We start from the raw sequence: 16,771 nt of genomic DNA on the forward strand, positions 1-16,771 counted from the left end.
GCTGATCCCGGTGGTGGTCAGTAGCTTTATAAAATGATGCAGAATGGACGATTTTGTCATGGATGCTGTTGTATTTGGTTCAGTCAGATGGACCATTTTCACCTCTCTGCCCCGACCATCCGACACCTAGGATGGGACAGACCTCTCAGAGCTTGTCCGAGCTCTTGCAGTGCTCAGTCACGGCGCTTCCCCTCGGCACCGGCTGTGGCGGAGGCCCAAGCGCTCAGAGACCGCTCGGCTCGGGGACAAAGGACGGCAGCGGCTGCTGCGCGAGGCGGGCCGAGTGCCGGGGCTCCCTGAGCGCCGCGGCATCCGGGGGGAGACCGCACAGGCACGGCTCCCCTCAGCCACTCCTCAGACCCCTCAGCCGCTCCTGAGCCGCCCCTCTTGCCCTCTGCTGCCCTCGGGCAGCCCGGGCAGCGCGGAACCCCGCGGCCGCTGGGCCTCTCCCGCGCGCGGCCCCTGCTGGCACCGCCGCGGTTTCTGGAGGGGACGGCGCGCGGCTGCACCGCTGCGCCAGCCGGAGCGAGATGGCGGTGGGACCGTCCGGCTGCGCCGGTGCCCGGCCCGGGCGCAGCGGTCGCGGCAGCCTGCGGGCTTCAGGCTGCGAGCCCCGGGGCGGCGGCGCGGGGCGGCAGCTGCCGCAACGCTGCGCGGGCGAGCAGGCGGGAGATGCCGAAGCTGCGCGGGGAAGCCTTCTGGAGGGAGACGCTGCGGAGCGCCCACTACGTGGTGGCGCCCATGGTGGACCAGAGCGAGCTGGCCTGGAGGCTGCTGAGCCGCCGCCACGGCGCCCAGCTCTGCTACACACCGATGCTGCACGCCCAGGTCTTCCTCAGGGACGCCAACTACCGCCGCGAGAACCTCTACGGGGAGGCCTGTCCCGAGGACCGCCCGCTCATCGTGCAGGTGAGCGCGGTCACCGCCCCGGCCCGCCCTGGCAGGCCGAGCACCGGGAGCGGCGGCGGCTGCCGGGAGGAGCTTCCCTGGGCTCACCTTGCGGTGCCGTTCTTGGGTAACGTTGAGGACGCAAGTCAGCATTGCCAAACGCACCCGCGCCATGCACGCCGCTCGTGCTAACAAATCCAGGCGTTTTCTAAATGTGCACGAATTGAAGGTAGTCAGCCTCATTCACATTTTAACGTCGTTACCACTGGCAGTGCTTAGCTCATGAAGATGTGTGTTTTTCTGTTTATCCCATGTTTAGCAAAGGATTTGCTGTCTTAACCACAGGGGTCTGGAGCACTGGACTTCTCACAGGCCCCTGCACCTCATCTTTAGAAACAAATTACAGTTGGTCTTGTAGAGTCAGGGTGTGTCCCAGATCTGGTACTAGTCAAGGAGGATCACAGTTTTTGGAGTAGTTCTCTGAAACCCTGAGCTCAGTGTTTAGCTATAGAGAAAGGATGCAATGAAGATAGGACAGACTTTAAAGCTGTTTAAATGTGTTGCTTCTGCTTCTGGATTACTCTCTGATGTTCACGTACTTCACTCTGTCCCAAAGAGATAAAGTGGTTTGTGGAGCTGCACAATAATACAGGTTGTCATGAACAGAGGAATGATAGATTTCCACATGTGGAGCAGTTAAATGGATGAGGACTCTTTACCCTAGACTGAGGGGGGTTGATAAGAGAAGCCTGTAGAAGTTTTACTGGCTTGAAGATGATAAATGGGAAACAAGTAAGCATAATGGTAGTTATAAACTGTGGAATTCATGGTTATGGGATATACTGGATTCTGAAAGATTACATGAGTTTAGAAAGCAAATGAAGGTAAACACTTGAGGGTCTTTAGGTGCAACAAACACACCCTCCACTTCCAAAGTCCTTAAGGACACTTTTTCAGCTTCTGCTGTTCCCTAGTCGTTTTGGTGTTCACCTTTGATCTGTCTCAGTACAGCTTTCACAGAATCATGGAAAATTCTGGGTTGGAAGGGACCCACAAGTCCACAACCCACAAGTACATTGAGTCCAACTCTTAAGTGAATTGCCTATACAGGGATAGAACTCACAGCCTTGGTGTTTTAGCACCATGCTCTAGCCAAATGAGCTAATCTTAGCATCTTGTACATTCTTCTTCTGTGGGAGGTAGTTTCTATTGACACAGAAAAATACAAGTGCCGGAAACTCAAGTAATCTTAGAAAGCTGTAAGTCACAGATCTTCAGCTCAGTAAGCTGTGTGTTCTGGGTGACTCTACCTGAACAGGATCAGTTGCTGTGAGCTTGCTGTGTTACCCTTCTTCCCACTGGCCACTGTTGGACATAAAGCACAGGAGTAACTAATCTTTGGCTTGATCTTGTGCAGCAGTCCTTACAGATTTGGTCACAGAGTCTCGGAATTAGATTAGGCAGAGGTACATCTGAGTCAGCTCTGAAGACTTTGTTTACTGTGGTAACTTCCTCATTATGCAGCATGGTTGGAGACTTTCCGTAGTTTCAGTCATCTCTGAGAAAGAAAATGATTTTTTTATTTTAGTTGGTGTCAGTCATAATTTTATGTAGTGCTGTAGGGTTTAAGTAACACCTTCTGCTCAGAAGTGCTTAAATTTTGTTTCAAGTTTATGTAAAGAGGTGATGGCACTGGTTTTTGTTAAAAATGAGTTCTAGAAAATCTGTTTAAAAGCATAAATGAGAAGAGTAGTCTGTCTCTTTCCTATTCGACAAAGAAGCTTCAAATTAACCTATTTTATTAATTTGCTTTTTGCAGTGTGCTTTAAATGTAATATTAATTACATTCAATTAAGACTGAACATTTTACAATAGCCCATGTGTCTGTTTCACATTCCATTAATTCATTTTAGAGGCAATTGTACTTATCAACAAAGTTTGAGCTGTTTCAAGACTCAGAGACATTATGGATAACTCTTTTCTTAAGCACCACCTTTCTGTATTAAAATGCTATAGCTGTTTCTTTTGCAGAGGATGTTAAAAGTTGTTTCCACTTATTCTTGGCTACCACATGTAAAATATTCATCTGATATTTCTTTGCCTCTTGAATGCTCATCTTTCTCATTTTATTATTTCAAGGTTGAGGATCTTTAGCTGGTAAGTGTCACAAATTTTATTTGGAGGTTTTTTTTTTCATATAATCATAGAATATCCTTAGTTGTAAGGGACTCACAAAGTCCAGCTCTTGCACCGAATAGCCACCAGCATCCCACCAGTGTTGTCCAAACACTCCTTGAGCTCTGGCAGGTTTAGGGCCGTGACCACGGCCCTTGAGAGCCTGTTTCAGTGCCTGACCACCCTCTGAGGAAGAATCTTTTCCTGATATCCAGCCAAAACCTCTCCTGACACAGCCCCAGACATTCCCTCAGGTCCTGTCATTGGTCACAGAGAGCAGAGATCAGACCTGTCCCTCTTCTGCCCCTTGTGAGGAGGTTATACTGTATGGAATCTCCCCTCTGTCTCCTCTTCTCTAGGCTGAACAAGCCAAGTGACTTCAGCCACTCCTCATATGTCCCCTCCGCATCTTTCACTATCTTTGTTAGCTACTTTGGACACTAATAGCTTTGGATCTTTCTTACATTGTGGTATCCCAAACTGTCCCCAGGACTCAAGGTGATGCAGCCCCAGTGCAGAGCAGAGCAAGACAATCCCTTCCCTGGCCTAGCTGGCGATGCTGGACCTGATGCCCCCTGGGACACAGCTGGCCTTCCTGGCTGCCAGGGGACTTCTGACTCATATTCAACTTGCCATCAACCAGGACCCCCAGGTTCCTTTCTGCAGCACTGTTCTCCAGCCTTTTGTTCCCCTATTTGTCCATATATGTGGAGTCACCCTATCCCAGGTTCAGAATAGGCTGCTTGTCTCTATTAAATTCATATGGTTGATGCTTGCCTAGCCCTCTGATTGTCAAAGTCCCTCTGCAGGGCCTCTGTGCCTCCCAGGGAGTGGACAGCTCCTCCCAATTTAGTATCCTCAGCAAGGTTACAAGTGTCAGCAAGGTTACAAGTCATTTATGAGGTCATTAAAGAGCTCTGGCTTCATCTAAAATGGAGCTTTGTGGAGCCCTGGTCATGACCGGTCACCAGCCTAATGTCATCCTAGTCACTATAACCCTTTGCACTTGACTCACGAGCCAGTTGTTCACCCATCACACAATGTGTTTATCCAGCTGCGGACTGGATATTTTGTCCAAAATCATCCTGTGATAAACAGTATCAAATGCTTTACTGAAATCCAAAAAGATTGCATTACATGGCTTCCCTTGATCATTTTGAGAAACAGTGTTTGATATTATTAACTGTGCATACACACCTGTTTTCTGTAGCAGGTAGTTGCTTCATAAACACATCATAACATTTTGTCAGTATTTGAAGAAAGCTATTGCCTGATTATTCCACTTCTCTTTGGTTTTCACAGTTCTGTGCCAACGATCCTGAAGTGTTTGTCCAAGCAGCACTGTTGGCTCAGGATTACTGTGATGCCATAGACCTAAATTTGGGTTGCCCCCAAATGATTGCAAAGAGAGGTATGTACAAATCTGAATCCTGGATAAGCAGAGAAATGGCAAATGGTGTTTCAAATGTGAATGTTGGCAGTAAAATACCAAGAGGGCCAAATCAAGCCTTTGGGAGGGGTTGCAGTACTGCTGAAGTCAGTTACACCCAGTGTAGCCAGTAGCACTTGGTAGTACCTAAAGCAAAAGTTAGATATAATTCATTCTTAATTAATTAATTTATCTAAAGTGACAGCTCCTGTGCCTAGAATGTCTTCAGAAACATTATTTTTAGTGAGAGGTTGACTTTCTTTCTGATTTTTGCTCCAGCAGCCTTTTTTTTGAAAAACTTCACTGAAAATTACATCATTCAGACACTTAGAACTTCCTATTTCCCTGATACTTGCAGAGTTTTTTTCACAATAGTGTAGAAGCGGATGACACCTGCTGAATTCCTTAGATACTTCATGTTTGAAAACCAGAATGAGTGTTTGAAAATTTTGTATCAGTTAAGATGTTGAGAAGATATTTGTTCAGTAACTGCCCATTCTTCTTCTAAAATATCTTTCAAAAACTAATTGGAAATAATTAGTAATGCAAATAGATGTTTCAGTCAGATCATCTGTTACTCTAATGGGATTTATTAAACATCTGGTATAAACCCTTAGAATTTGGACTTTGAGCTGCAAGTGTCAACACATCAGCCTTGGACAGTACCAGTAAAAAGTAAAAATAAAAAAAAGGTGTGGGGATTCCTTGTTTATCCTGTAAATCTAGGGTGGCAGGAAGAACAGAATGATCCTACTCGTCCAGTTGGGGCAGGACAGAGCAGCTCTGCCTATGAGGCATATGAGTGTCTGGATCTTTATTTGTGAGAGTTTATGAAAACTGTGCTTCAGGATCTTACTCTTCTGCACAGGTCTGTCATATGCTATTTTATCATAGGTCACTATGGAGCATTTCTGCAAGAGGAGTGGGATCTTCTTCAGAGAATGAGTAAGTATTTAGAGAAGGAATAGGATGAACTAATTATTGAGAGGAGGTTTAGGGATTTTGGGGGAAAGGAGGTGAGTCGTATTTTTTTGGGCAGAGTTCTGTTTGGGTTTTGAAGTGGCGGTTGCCTTTGTTGGTTTTTTTTTGTTTTGTTTTGTGTTTTTGTTTTGTTTTTTTTTCAATTTCATATTGTATTCCAGTGGCATCCTCAAGATATATGGTGGTATCCCACTGCAAATTTGCACTCCATCTGCAAAAAGACTTAGACTTTTGTACCTGAAACAGACTTAAGGTGGAAGTCAATGAAGTTCCAGTCTCATATGATAGCTTAGTTGCTCTCCAGCTCTAGAAATTGTAAAAGTCCCAGTGCCTCAGTTTCTCACTTTGAATTTCTCAGGTGCCCAGAGCCATGTTTCTGCTTGAAGCCACAGCTGCTCTTTTCTAATCAACTCTGTGTACCCTCTCTGTCCACAGTATGGCAAAATACGCTTTTCTTCTAATTTGTGTAGGTTATTTTCAGGCCATCAGTAGCTGTTGTGAACAGTATCGTATTTTTTAAGAAATACATGACATACATGAAATACTGATATCAAAAGCAAGGTTTTGGACATTTTGTAGAACTAAGAATGTGCTTTCACCCCACTTCAAAGCAAGTGTTGGAACCATGAAGTTAGAGAGTCTTGTTTCTGTTTGCATTCCCGGTGGTCTGGGGGATCTTGGATGATGTTTGGTACAAAAACACTGCTGGGAACCTGGAAGATAAGACAGTGTTACATGCCCAGCATGTAATGTGTCTGTTGAGAAATATGCAGATCAGAATAGCCTCAAGGTCATCTAGTTGGGTGAGAACCCAGGCTGTCTTGTAAGAGAGTTGTCTTAGACTGTCCTCTTCCTCCTTCTTTCCCTAGCCACCTTTAAAATGGTGGAGCACTCTTTTCTGCTTGCACCTGTGTACACCTTGTTTGGTCCTTCGAAAGTGTGATGGGAAGTACCTATCGTTAGAGCTCATAGGATTTGGATTAGAAGACAGCAGGTGACTTCCTACATTGTATATCCAAGCTGTGGAAGAGAAGAGAATTTCAGACACAACATTACTCAATGTTTTCCTGTTGGCTCTCTTTGGTAGCTCTCTTTTTGGTATTTTTGTGATTCTATGTACTGTGTAAGGACTATGAGTTTACCATGTTCTAGATTTCACCCTGGCTCTATAACCTACATTTACTACTTGATTGCATCCACTGTCTACCTCGCTTGATAAGCCTCTGCTTGCCATGGATAAGACTACTCTATAATGATTATTTTGGTGATAATTTGCAAAGAAATGAAGCACCTTTTTGTGGGAAAGGTACACAAGCGTTAATATTGGAGGAGTACAATAGCCTGTGATGATAATAAACTTGTATCAATAATTAATTTGTGAGGGGGTGGTCATTGAAAGTGAAGGCTTAATGCAGTGGAAGTGTTAGGGCTATTAAATGGGTGACTATTTTATGCCACCTTGTTAGGATGCAGATTTTGTGCTTCATGTGTGTGTTACTGTTATGTGATTAAACTATGCAATAAGGATTCTAGAGGACACTGCTGATTTTTAAGCTGTGAGAGCTGCATAGCAGTAACTTCTCATTCTTTTTCTATACCACACCCAGTATCAGATCTTGAGGAGAGCAGACACTTTACATAGCATTGTGCAGCCCACTTACCTCTCTTTTCAATCTTTCTCAGTTTTACTGGCTAACGAGAAGCTCTCTGTTCCCATCACATGCAAAATCCGCGTTTTCCCAGACATTGACAAGACAGTGAAGTATGCACAGATGCTGGAGAAAGCTGGCTGCCAGGTAAGAAGGCAGCTGGTCCCTCTACTCTTGCACGGGACACATGTCTTTGTGTAAAGTATGTGATGAGCAGTTCTTGGTGTACTGTGGAGATGAATAGGCTGCATTATTTTGCAGACAGAGCAAATGGGATGCAGAGAGATTCTGTGTGTTTGCAGTCCTAGGCTGCGGGTCATTAGTGTGGTACAGAAGACACAATGATTTCAGTCTCTTGTAATCACTGCACTGTGAGCATCTCAATCTTCACTGCAGGAGGCAGTGTGAATGCATGAAATCCACCATACTGTAGAAGAAAAAGGGTATCAAAAGGTATCACTAGAAGAATCAGGCAGCTTTGTAGGATTTAACTCCAATTAAATTGGAAGAGATGGTCTGTAGTTAGAGACAGTACTGACAGTATTGGACCTTCTGCTGAGGAGAAAGCTGGATCAATATATCACAAATTCCAGAGTGAATCACAAATGGAATACAGTGGCAAAAGGAAATCTGTAGGGTTTCCCATTATAGAATCTTGTCATGCCATGGAATAGGAAGATGAAAGGAGCCTAAGACCATGCCACAGTAGGTGACCTGATGATACCTTTCTGTGTTGCTAAACTCCCTGCACTGTTGAAATAGCAGGAAGAGCTCAGTAGCATCCATGAGGCGTAGGGAGTGAAAGGAAATTTTTTTCAGTGGATTTATTCCAGTGGTTCATGCACGTGGAAAGTAAATGTAATTTTGTGTTCCAGCTGCTGACTGTGCATGGCCGTACTAAAGAACAGAAAGGACCACTTGCTGGCGTGGCATCTTGGGAGCACATTCAAGCTGTAAGGTTAGTGAGAAGTACCAGCCAGTCTTAGTGGATTCCTGTTAACACTCTGGATTTTAAACAGAGTGTACAATGGCATTGAAGAGCAAACAAATTTGTGTTACAGGAGAATTTCTGGGTTGACTCTAATTCTCAATTTTACGCGTCCATTTTATTCACTGGTATAGAAAAGCTGTAAACATTCCTGTATTTGCAAATGGAAACATCCAGTGTCTCAGCGACGTGGAAGAATGCATACGTAAGACAGGAGTACATGGCGTCATGAGTGCAGGTAAAATGAACTTTTACTCAGATGAAAATACGAATTGTTTCTTATTCCCTTAGCAGCCCCATATACATTTATTAAAAACTTATGTCAGATTGCCTTGGTGAACAGCTTTACTCGAGAGCTGAGTGGCCATTCTCTCTCGTCTTCTGCTGACCATCTCATACCAGGACCAGGAATCACTTAAGATTTGTAAGAATTGTTATGTTGGACTTGTAATACTATTGACTCATTGAGCTTAAATCTAATTACTTGACAAAGGCATATGGGGCTCCTGTTGTCCTGGAATATTTTTGTGACATCTGTTAATTAATGGAACAGTTTTTAAATGGTTCTCAATTAACTAAGTACATCTGTGGATTAATATTCCTACAGGTAGTTCATGTTGGGTTGGGACAAGAAAGAATTGACATAATTTCCATAACTTACAGGAGGAGCTAGGATAGGCATCAGAAAGAGCTTCTAATCACTCACACAGCTAAAGAAGGGCTGTAGAATCTTGGTTGTAGAAAATACTGATTAACAAAAGGCTTGTGAAGCCAGTAGAGAAAAGCACAGTGAGAAGCTGTATCTCTGAACTTGGGCCAGACAAATATCGAGACATAAGGCAAGACACCGGTCATGCCGGTATTTAACCGTTGGGCAACAAAAGCAGTGATTTCTCTATTTATTAATTGATTTACTGTCTTTGTGTTAAGGTTAGACGCCTTTCTAGAAACTGTACTTTAATTAGACATGAGCTGTTCAGTGCAATTAGGAACTGTATAGTGAAGTACAGTATGCCAAGGTCAGGCTAGAGTTTTACAGACCCTGTGCTGTTCTTGAGAGTACATGGGTGATGTGGCTGTGGCGGTAGGATTACAAAAGAGATGATCAAACTCCAGAGCAGAGATTTTTTGTTTCAATCCTGAAATGAAAGTTTGAGTATTTCTTTTCATTCCCTAGAAGGTAATCTTCATAACCCAGCTTTGTTTGAGGGCCGGAACCCATTGGTGTGGGAGATGGCTGAGGAGTATCTGGAGATAGTGCGGAAGTACCCTTGTCCATTGTCGTACGTTAGGGCACATCTCTTCAAGCTCTGGCATCACACGTGAGTATCTCCAGAGAACTCTTAATGTTTTCAGGGCTCATCCTGCTTAGCAAGAATCTGGGTTTTCTGGAAAAGGATTTGTTTGGCCAGAATGAGTGTGCTGCAAGGTTTGCTTTTCCTGGCTGGAGAAGGGTGTGAGCTGAGGCCTTTACCCTTCATTTCATGTCTGGGAAACAGGGCATGGGGAATGAACAAGTTGCCACAAGATCAGCCAGGGTTGTGAGCTCACAGCACACCAGATGCAATGTGTAATTGCCCATATGCACATACACACACTTTATGGCAAATACAAATTAACTATCTCCTTGTTCATGTGTGGCAAAGTGCCGTTGCATTTATTGTGGAGTAAGAGCATGGCTATGGGCAGTTACTGAGAAGCAGCTGATGCACTGTACATTCATGGTTAGCTTATGTCAGACTACCTTGGTTGTCTGGAAGAGACAGATGTGTGCTTTTCTTTGGACTTACGAAGAAGAACATAAGCTTCTACTAAAGGCAAATTAATCAAAAAAAGTATATTTTTATTTTTAGTTGATTGCAGTCTAAATATAATTTGATGTTTGGGATTTGCCTCAGGCTTCAAGTTTACCAGCAGCTGCGTGAAGAATTAGCAAAAGTGAAGACTCTAGAAGGCATCGTAGATGTCAACAGGGAGCTGAAACTACGATGCCAGGTACCAAGATGGGCCCTAATCTCCCAGAACAGCACTGCCTGCACTTGGTGGGAATATACCAAGTATGTCATAGAACTGACATCCTTTAGTCACTTCTATGAGACTTTGTGGTTTACTAACCATGATATTTGTAGCTTGCTACAGTAGCATCTCCTTAAGCCTGGATAAGTTTATGTGGGATAAAGTTGCTTTAGGAGTTACAAATGTGCTTCAGTTCATCTGTTGCAGTAGATGTTTTTTTTGCCTGTATGTAATTGTAATTGTTAGCTTAAATTTCAGTTTGTGATTGCCTGGAGTTTGAGTGTTATTTAGTGTATTTTCTGACAACTCCAGGAAGACTGACTGTAACTCTATGCTGCAGGAAGAAATAGCTAATCAGAAAGAAGGAGAAAAGCCAAAAGAAGGGTTGCCTTTTTTCCACTGGATCTGTCAGCCATACATCAGGCCAGGGTAAGTTACCTATTTTGATACTTAGAGGTACTCATAGGCCTTTCCCACCCATATCATCAATATCAGCCATTGAGTCTGTTCTAGGAGCTCTACATTCATTAAAAAAAAAAAAAAAAAAAAAACAAACTTTGGATTATTTTTATTCCAGTTCAGTTTTTTCCTAGTTATTGCTTTGTTTGTGGGGATGTTGCTCATTGTTTGCATTTTCTCCTTTGTATCCTCCTCAAATTTCTCTCTGGAAAGTAAAAACGAGGAATCCCACTGCAGCTCAGAACAAGAACCTGATGTGTATGGAATATGCTACCTGACACTGCTTTATTGTTTCTTGAAACATGAATGTTGCTGGTAACTGCTGTGGTAACAAAGATAAGAACTAAATTGTATTGTGTAAAGGATGCTTTTAATGTATGGACAAGCTTTTCAGATAGCTTATTCCCCTTCTACTGAAAATTGGGCTGAAGAAGAGAACAAGTATGTCAAGATTAATACTTAATTAAATACTTTTAAAAATGCTTAAGTAAAACCTGTGAATAACAGGTGCCCAATTTAGCCGAGCAACTTTAACTGGCTTTCCAGCTGATATATCTGATAGTGTGTCTGTTCACTGCCAGTGTTCACTGAAAAAGCCAGGTTTTTCTGTCCCTTCTAAGGGCAGTGACACTTCATTGTAGCCATGAAAGAAAGGTTTATGGTTTACCCATATTTCTGTAAACCAAAATAATGGTCAGGGACAGCTACTTTTTCCCTCCAGCCAATTTATTATGAAATTCACTGTTTCAGGCCAAAGGAGAGATGTAGGGAGAATGGAGATAGTGGAACTGAAAAAGGTGTGCGAGGGAAACGTGCTCTGGAAGAAGAGGAAGATGGAAATTCTGAGCTTCTGTCAAAGAATAAACAAAAAAAGAAGTTAAGAAATCCTAATAAAAGCTTTGATCCATCTTTAAAACGTAAGTTCCATTTATTGGCATGAATATATGGAGAGTTGCTGATACCACCTTTGACATAACTTGCCGCTAAGAGTTTTCCTGTCCTGTGTACTTGTAGAAACTTCTTGAAAAAGAGGGGGAATTTTTGCTGTTGAAATTTCCATGCCAGGTAACATGATTTAAATCATGTTCACTAGTAAAGGAAACAAGGATCAAAATATCTCTCTAAGCATCTTTTTAAGATCAAAATGGTTTACAAACTGAATTGTAGCTTTCGCTAGCATTTGAAATGGAAATTTTGTATGAATTTCAAGCTGATGTCTGTTGCCCTGAAAATTAAGCCTTCTGATCTTGTTTTCATAGTATTAGTTACTTTCCCAGGAAAGTAACTGTAAACATGTGTTTACACATTCCTTCTAAGAAACGTTTTTGATGGATGTTTCACATGACCAGTGTGATTGGGAAGGTGGTGACTTAGTTATCCAATCCCTGGTCATTGTCAAGAATCTGTAAATACTGGAGTCAGAAAATAAAAGTATTTTCTTTTCCTGTCACACTACTGAGACGTGTTCATGTGAATCATTCCATGTCCTTTAGTGACAGATGTCCTCCTCTTTTATGCTTGACTTGAGGATTAAAATTTTCAATGCTTGGATTTTAGCACAGAGGCACTTAAAAATGCAAAGTATTTTTACCTTAGCACTGTTACTTGAGGTACTGTATTTTTATTTCAAAAAGACTCTCTGGCTAGAAAAGCATGAAGCTTTGTCTGGTTCTGATTTTTTTAACTTATTTCTTTCACATAAAAATACCATTGGTAAAATCAGCTCTCTCTCTCTCTCTCTCTCTCAGCCAAATATGCAAAATGTGATCAATGTGGAAACCCTAAGGTGAGTCAGTTTAAGTGTCCAAAGAGTGTCCATAGAGCATTTCCATTAAATAGACATTAAATGACCGTGTAGGGATCAATTGCACAATGTCAGGATGGAGAGAAGTGGCAAGTGGTGTCCCTCAGGGGTCTGTATTGAGACCAGCACTGTTCAATGTCTCCATCAATGATGTGGACAGTGGGATCAAGAGTGTCCTCAGCACATTTGCAGATGACACCAAGCTGAGTGGAATGATGACACACCTGAGGGACAGGGCCATCCAGAGCAACCTGGACAAGCTCAAGCAGTGGCCTGTGGGAACCTCTGCAAGATTCTGCACTTGAGTCAGGGCAACCATGGTACCAAATCTGGGCTGGGGGGGGATGAACAGATTGAGAGCAGCCCAGGACTTCAGGGTGCTGGTGGATGAGAGGCTGGTCATGATTCAGCAATGTGCACTCACAGGCTGGAAAGCACCTGTGTTCCAGGCTTCATCAAAAGCAGCATTTATTGAGCCAGTGCCTTTACTCTGCTCTTGTGAGACCCCCCACACCTGGTGTCCTGCATCCAGCTCTGGGGCCCTTGGTGCAGGAGACATGTAGAGCTGTTGAGGTAGGCCCAGAGGAGACTACAAAGATGATTGAGGAATGGATTCCCTCTGCCATGGAGACAGGCTGAGGGACCAGGCAGTGTTGAACCTGGAGAAGGCTCTGGGGAGCCTCACTGCCCCTCCCAGTGCCTAAAGGGGACTTAAAAGAAAGAGCAATGGACTTTTTAGCACAGCCTGTTGCAGTAGGACAAGGGGTGGTGAGTTTAAAGTAAAAGAGTGTAGATCCAGACTAGATATGTGTTAGATTAAAAGTGATGTTTTATTGAGCCAGTGGCCCAAGTTTCCCAGAGAGGTTATGCCCCATTCCGGGAAACATTCAAGGTCAGGTTGGACAGGGCTCTGAGCAACCTGATCTAGTTGAAAATGTCCCTGCTTGTTGCAGGGGGTTAGAGTAGATAACCTCTAAAGGCTCCTTCCAACCTGAATTATTCTGTGATTCTGTTGTTATTCCAAATCCTGAGGTAGGTCCATGCCAGTGCCCCATCAGGCACAAGTGTGTGTGTGTGGGGGGAGGAAAGTCCATACTTGGGCAAAAGCTTTTTAACCATTGTGACCAGCGTCTGAGGTTGAAGGTGCTGCACAGAAATCCTTAACATACACAGGTTGAGAGAATTTGCCTTGTTCTCCAAAAAAGTGCAGTCCTGCTGCTGCTGAGGGTATTGATTGCTAATACAGTTGAATGAATTTAACTGAATTTCCCAAACTATCTCCAGATAATCTCCAAGCAAATCTCCAGACTTCCACATGTGTATGACATACATATTTTACTGTGAAATGAAAAACAAACTTATGGTTAGTGGTGGGTGGAGTTTTTCTGCAAAGTGAAAATTTGAATAACTGGTGTGGTTCTTAGTATACCAATATAAATACTTCAAATGTCATCCCAGTACAGGCTGTAGTGAGTGTCAGACAGCAACTGCAGCTCTGATTTGCTTGTGTTGGATCTCTGCCTTTATCAAAACAAGCATAAGCACCTCATCCTCAGTTCTGCCTTTGTAGCAGATTAACATTGGCTTTCACTATTAGCAATGTGAAATGAGGCAGCTGGTTTTGCAGGTTCTGTATTGAAGTATTTTGATATTTGCAAAAGAGTTAATTTTGCTTTCGCTTCTTTATTTTTCCCCTTGGGGAGCACAGCTGTTTGCTTGACAAGGCAGTGTTGCAGAGCTGTGTGACCTGAGTATATTTATTGCTGCAAATATACCTGTAAAGCAGGGTGTAAAATGCAAGTAATTTTGTGTTCTAGCTTAAAAATTTGCATTAGACCTCAGGGGGCAGCCTGCAATTCAAGCATGTGATGTTGCTTCCTGTTGTAACACTGTTAGCACAGCAGCCAGCTGGGACTCAATTTAAAGTTGCAGCTACCGAAAAAAATGGGATTTTTTTGCTTTGTTCATTACTGGGAAAGCATTAAGCACTGGGCTGGCCTACTTTCAGAGCTGTCCTGTTTCCTAGCTAATCCAGGTAACATCACTTGGTGCATAAACCAGGACTGTCTGCACCAAGGCTTAGATTTATTTTTGTTTTGCTCTTGCATGCCTGTAATGTTGCAGGTAGCTCTTGAAATCTTCTGACTAGGCCTGCAATTTTTTCTTTTTCCTAGATTATGAATTTCTGAGCTATGTCATGAAATGGGGTGGCAGGGTGGGGGATGTGGAGAAGGAACTCAACTAAAGTCTCCCTAAACAGGAAGGATTTTCTGACTGGGGTGGAGGGAACCAAACTAAACATCAACCCCCTTTTCTAAAATGTGTGTGAGCAAAGCATCCCAGAGACCCAGGCTCATATAGCCACATCATCAGTTAGCCAAGTCTCAGCTGCTGCTGTCCCCTAAGGGACATACATTGTATTTTAATAAATAAAAGGTGTATTTTAAGATGCAAGTAGGGAAGTAATTCTGGTGGTAACATATTTTAGCAGATGGTAGCATGTCAGACACCATGTTCCATGTTGCAGAGAACGAGATCAAACTCACCAGCACCAAATGGCTTCATGGTTGGTGCAGAGGGCTTATGGCATGTGTCTGCTTGTGGTGGCTACCCTGGGCTGCCCACCAGGCTGTGAGGGGGCCGCACAAGTTGAATGTGGATATTTTTTTGGTTGGTTGGGGTTTTATTGTTCTTTATGTGCAAACAGTGGTTAGCCCCCAGTATGACACCAACTCCGTCATCTTCATTAGGATGAGTACATGGGTTTTTTTCCGAAGATCTGAAAGTGCAGAGCTGTATTGTTACTTATTATAGTAGACAGTAATAATTTTATTTTCACTGACACAAGCTTCTTTATACTGCTGTCCCAACCCAGGGCAATAAATGTGTGTTTAATATGTGCCGAGGGTGCTGTAAGAAAAGAGCATTCAAGGAGGTAGCAGATTGTCCAGGTAAGTGTATCTGGCCTTACCAAGGATCAAGCAAACATCTAATCCATCTCCCATGTATGTTCATTACTTTAATTTTTGGGTTATGGGGTGGAGGTGAGTGTTAAAATTTACATACTACCTAAAACGCCACATGCTATAGTTTATAGTACCATTTTAAAAGACTGCTCTTCCTTGTTTGTACGTTATTGCTCCTGCTTCCAAAGCCTTGGGATGTACTTTCCAGTCTCTAAAGACGCATTCTTTATGATGAATGGGGTATTCTGTTTAGCACTGTAGTAATCTCATTTCAGGATTTTGGAGATTTTTTCCCCTTTCACTTTTTCAGGTCATGGATTACTTTTTAAGACCAAGTATGAAAAATCTCTTTCATGGCAGCACAGTCAAAGAGGAATTCAAACCCCAGACATCAATCAGAGAGGAGATGCACAGGTGGGGGAGACAGCAGTGCTGAAGGAGGCTGCTGACAGTACAGGGTGAAGCTTTGGAAATGAACAGCCCAAGAGCTCCTGCCAGACCACTACTTCCCTGGGCCAAAGAATGTGTCATCTCCAGCTCACTGTCAGCTGTGTGAACTTGTTCCACATGATTAAGTTCTAGAAAATTTTTATTTAAGTAAAAAATTGCTTTTACTCAGGGAATTATCCTGCATTTGAAATAAAAGAGATGCAATTAAATGTCTCATGCTGCATTTGAAAGACTGAAAATGCTGCATTTTTGGGTGGAGGCAATTTCTGTAAGCTGCCATTACACTCTGCCTCCTGTATGCTCATTAACCCTTCATGCTCTTATTTTTAATACTGGGGACTAAATGTATTGTATTAGAACAGCCTTTTGACATGCTAAAAATAGCAAAGTCAGTGACTTCCTCACTAACAGAAAATGTGCCACATCTGTTAGTGTTTTGGGCCACATTAGCAATGCAGAAAAGGAATGCAGCAGTACTTGGAAAATGTGAATGTAGAACTATAAGGTCTTGCTATATCCAATAGTTCATTATTATTAACTAATAATTATTAGTTTCTTACAGTATAATGAAACTTAACAGTCTTCCATGAGCCAAAGGTTGGGGGAGGTTGAAATCTCTATTTTATTTGGGTTGTCTACAAATACGTGGGAAGTTTAAACCAAGTCCATGAACATTTCCCTGCTCAAGGTCTCATACTTCATTATGTGGTCATTTGTCCTTCCCACGTGATAAATTTTGAGAGATATGTGACACAGCCAGATGCAGGTCCAACAAATGCCTTTTTTACAGATGGGAACTTGAAACCACCTCTTCTACTTCCTGTGGAAATAGTCCACTTCTTCCCTTGCATAGGCATACCTGCTAAAGCTGTTAAGTATTCTGAGTTTCCTGATCTGTTGCTCCCTGCTCTAGTAAAAAAGCTAAATATTCATTAGCCTAGAATTTCAAACTGTTTAATTGACCTG

At 42.9% G+C, this 16,771-nt stretch overlaps 1 protein-coding gene across 6 annotated transcripts; it reads left to right on the forward strand.

Annotated features, from left to right (window-relative positions):
• Positions 1–549: 549 nt before the first annotated feature.
• On the forward strand, positions 550–16,035 carry DUS1L (dihydrouridine synthase 1 like). Of its 6 annotated transcripts, none has more exons than XM_033518588.1 (14): positions 550–909; positions 4,366–4,474; positions 5,387–5,437; positions 7,157–7,269; positions 7,998–8,080; positions 8,245–8,348; positions 9,288–9,432; positions 10,009–10,105; positions 10,467–10,555; positions 10,799–10,900; positions 11,336–11,502; positions 12,334–12,371; positions 15,265–15,340; positions 15,666–16,035. In XM_033518588.1, exons 1-14 carry the CDS (start codon positions 673–675, stop codon positions 15,815–15,817), a joined length of 1,563 nt encoding a protein of 520 aa, XP_033374479.1. In that variant the 5' UTR covers positions 550–672; the 3' UTR covers positions 15,818–16,035. The 6 variants fall into 6 exon arrangements, 5 of the variants coding, with proteins under 5 accessions (XP_033374479.1, XP_033374476.1, XP_033374478.1 ...); XR_004499714.1 differs by lacking the exon at positions 15,666–16,035 and adding an exon at positions 11,600–11,650 and having other exon boundaries at positions 551–909; positions 15,265–15,341; XM_033518585.1 differs by having other exon boundaries at positions 551–909; positions 10,799–10,843.
• Positions 16,036–16,771: the final 736 nt, after the last annotated feature.

This window comes from Parus major, chromosome 18 (genome assembly GCF_001522545.3).
Source record: "Parus major isolate Abel chromosome 18, Parus_major1.1, whole genome shotgun sequence".
Lineage (NCBI taxonomy): Eukaryota > Metazoa > Chordata > Aves > Passeriformes > Paridae > Parus > Parus major.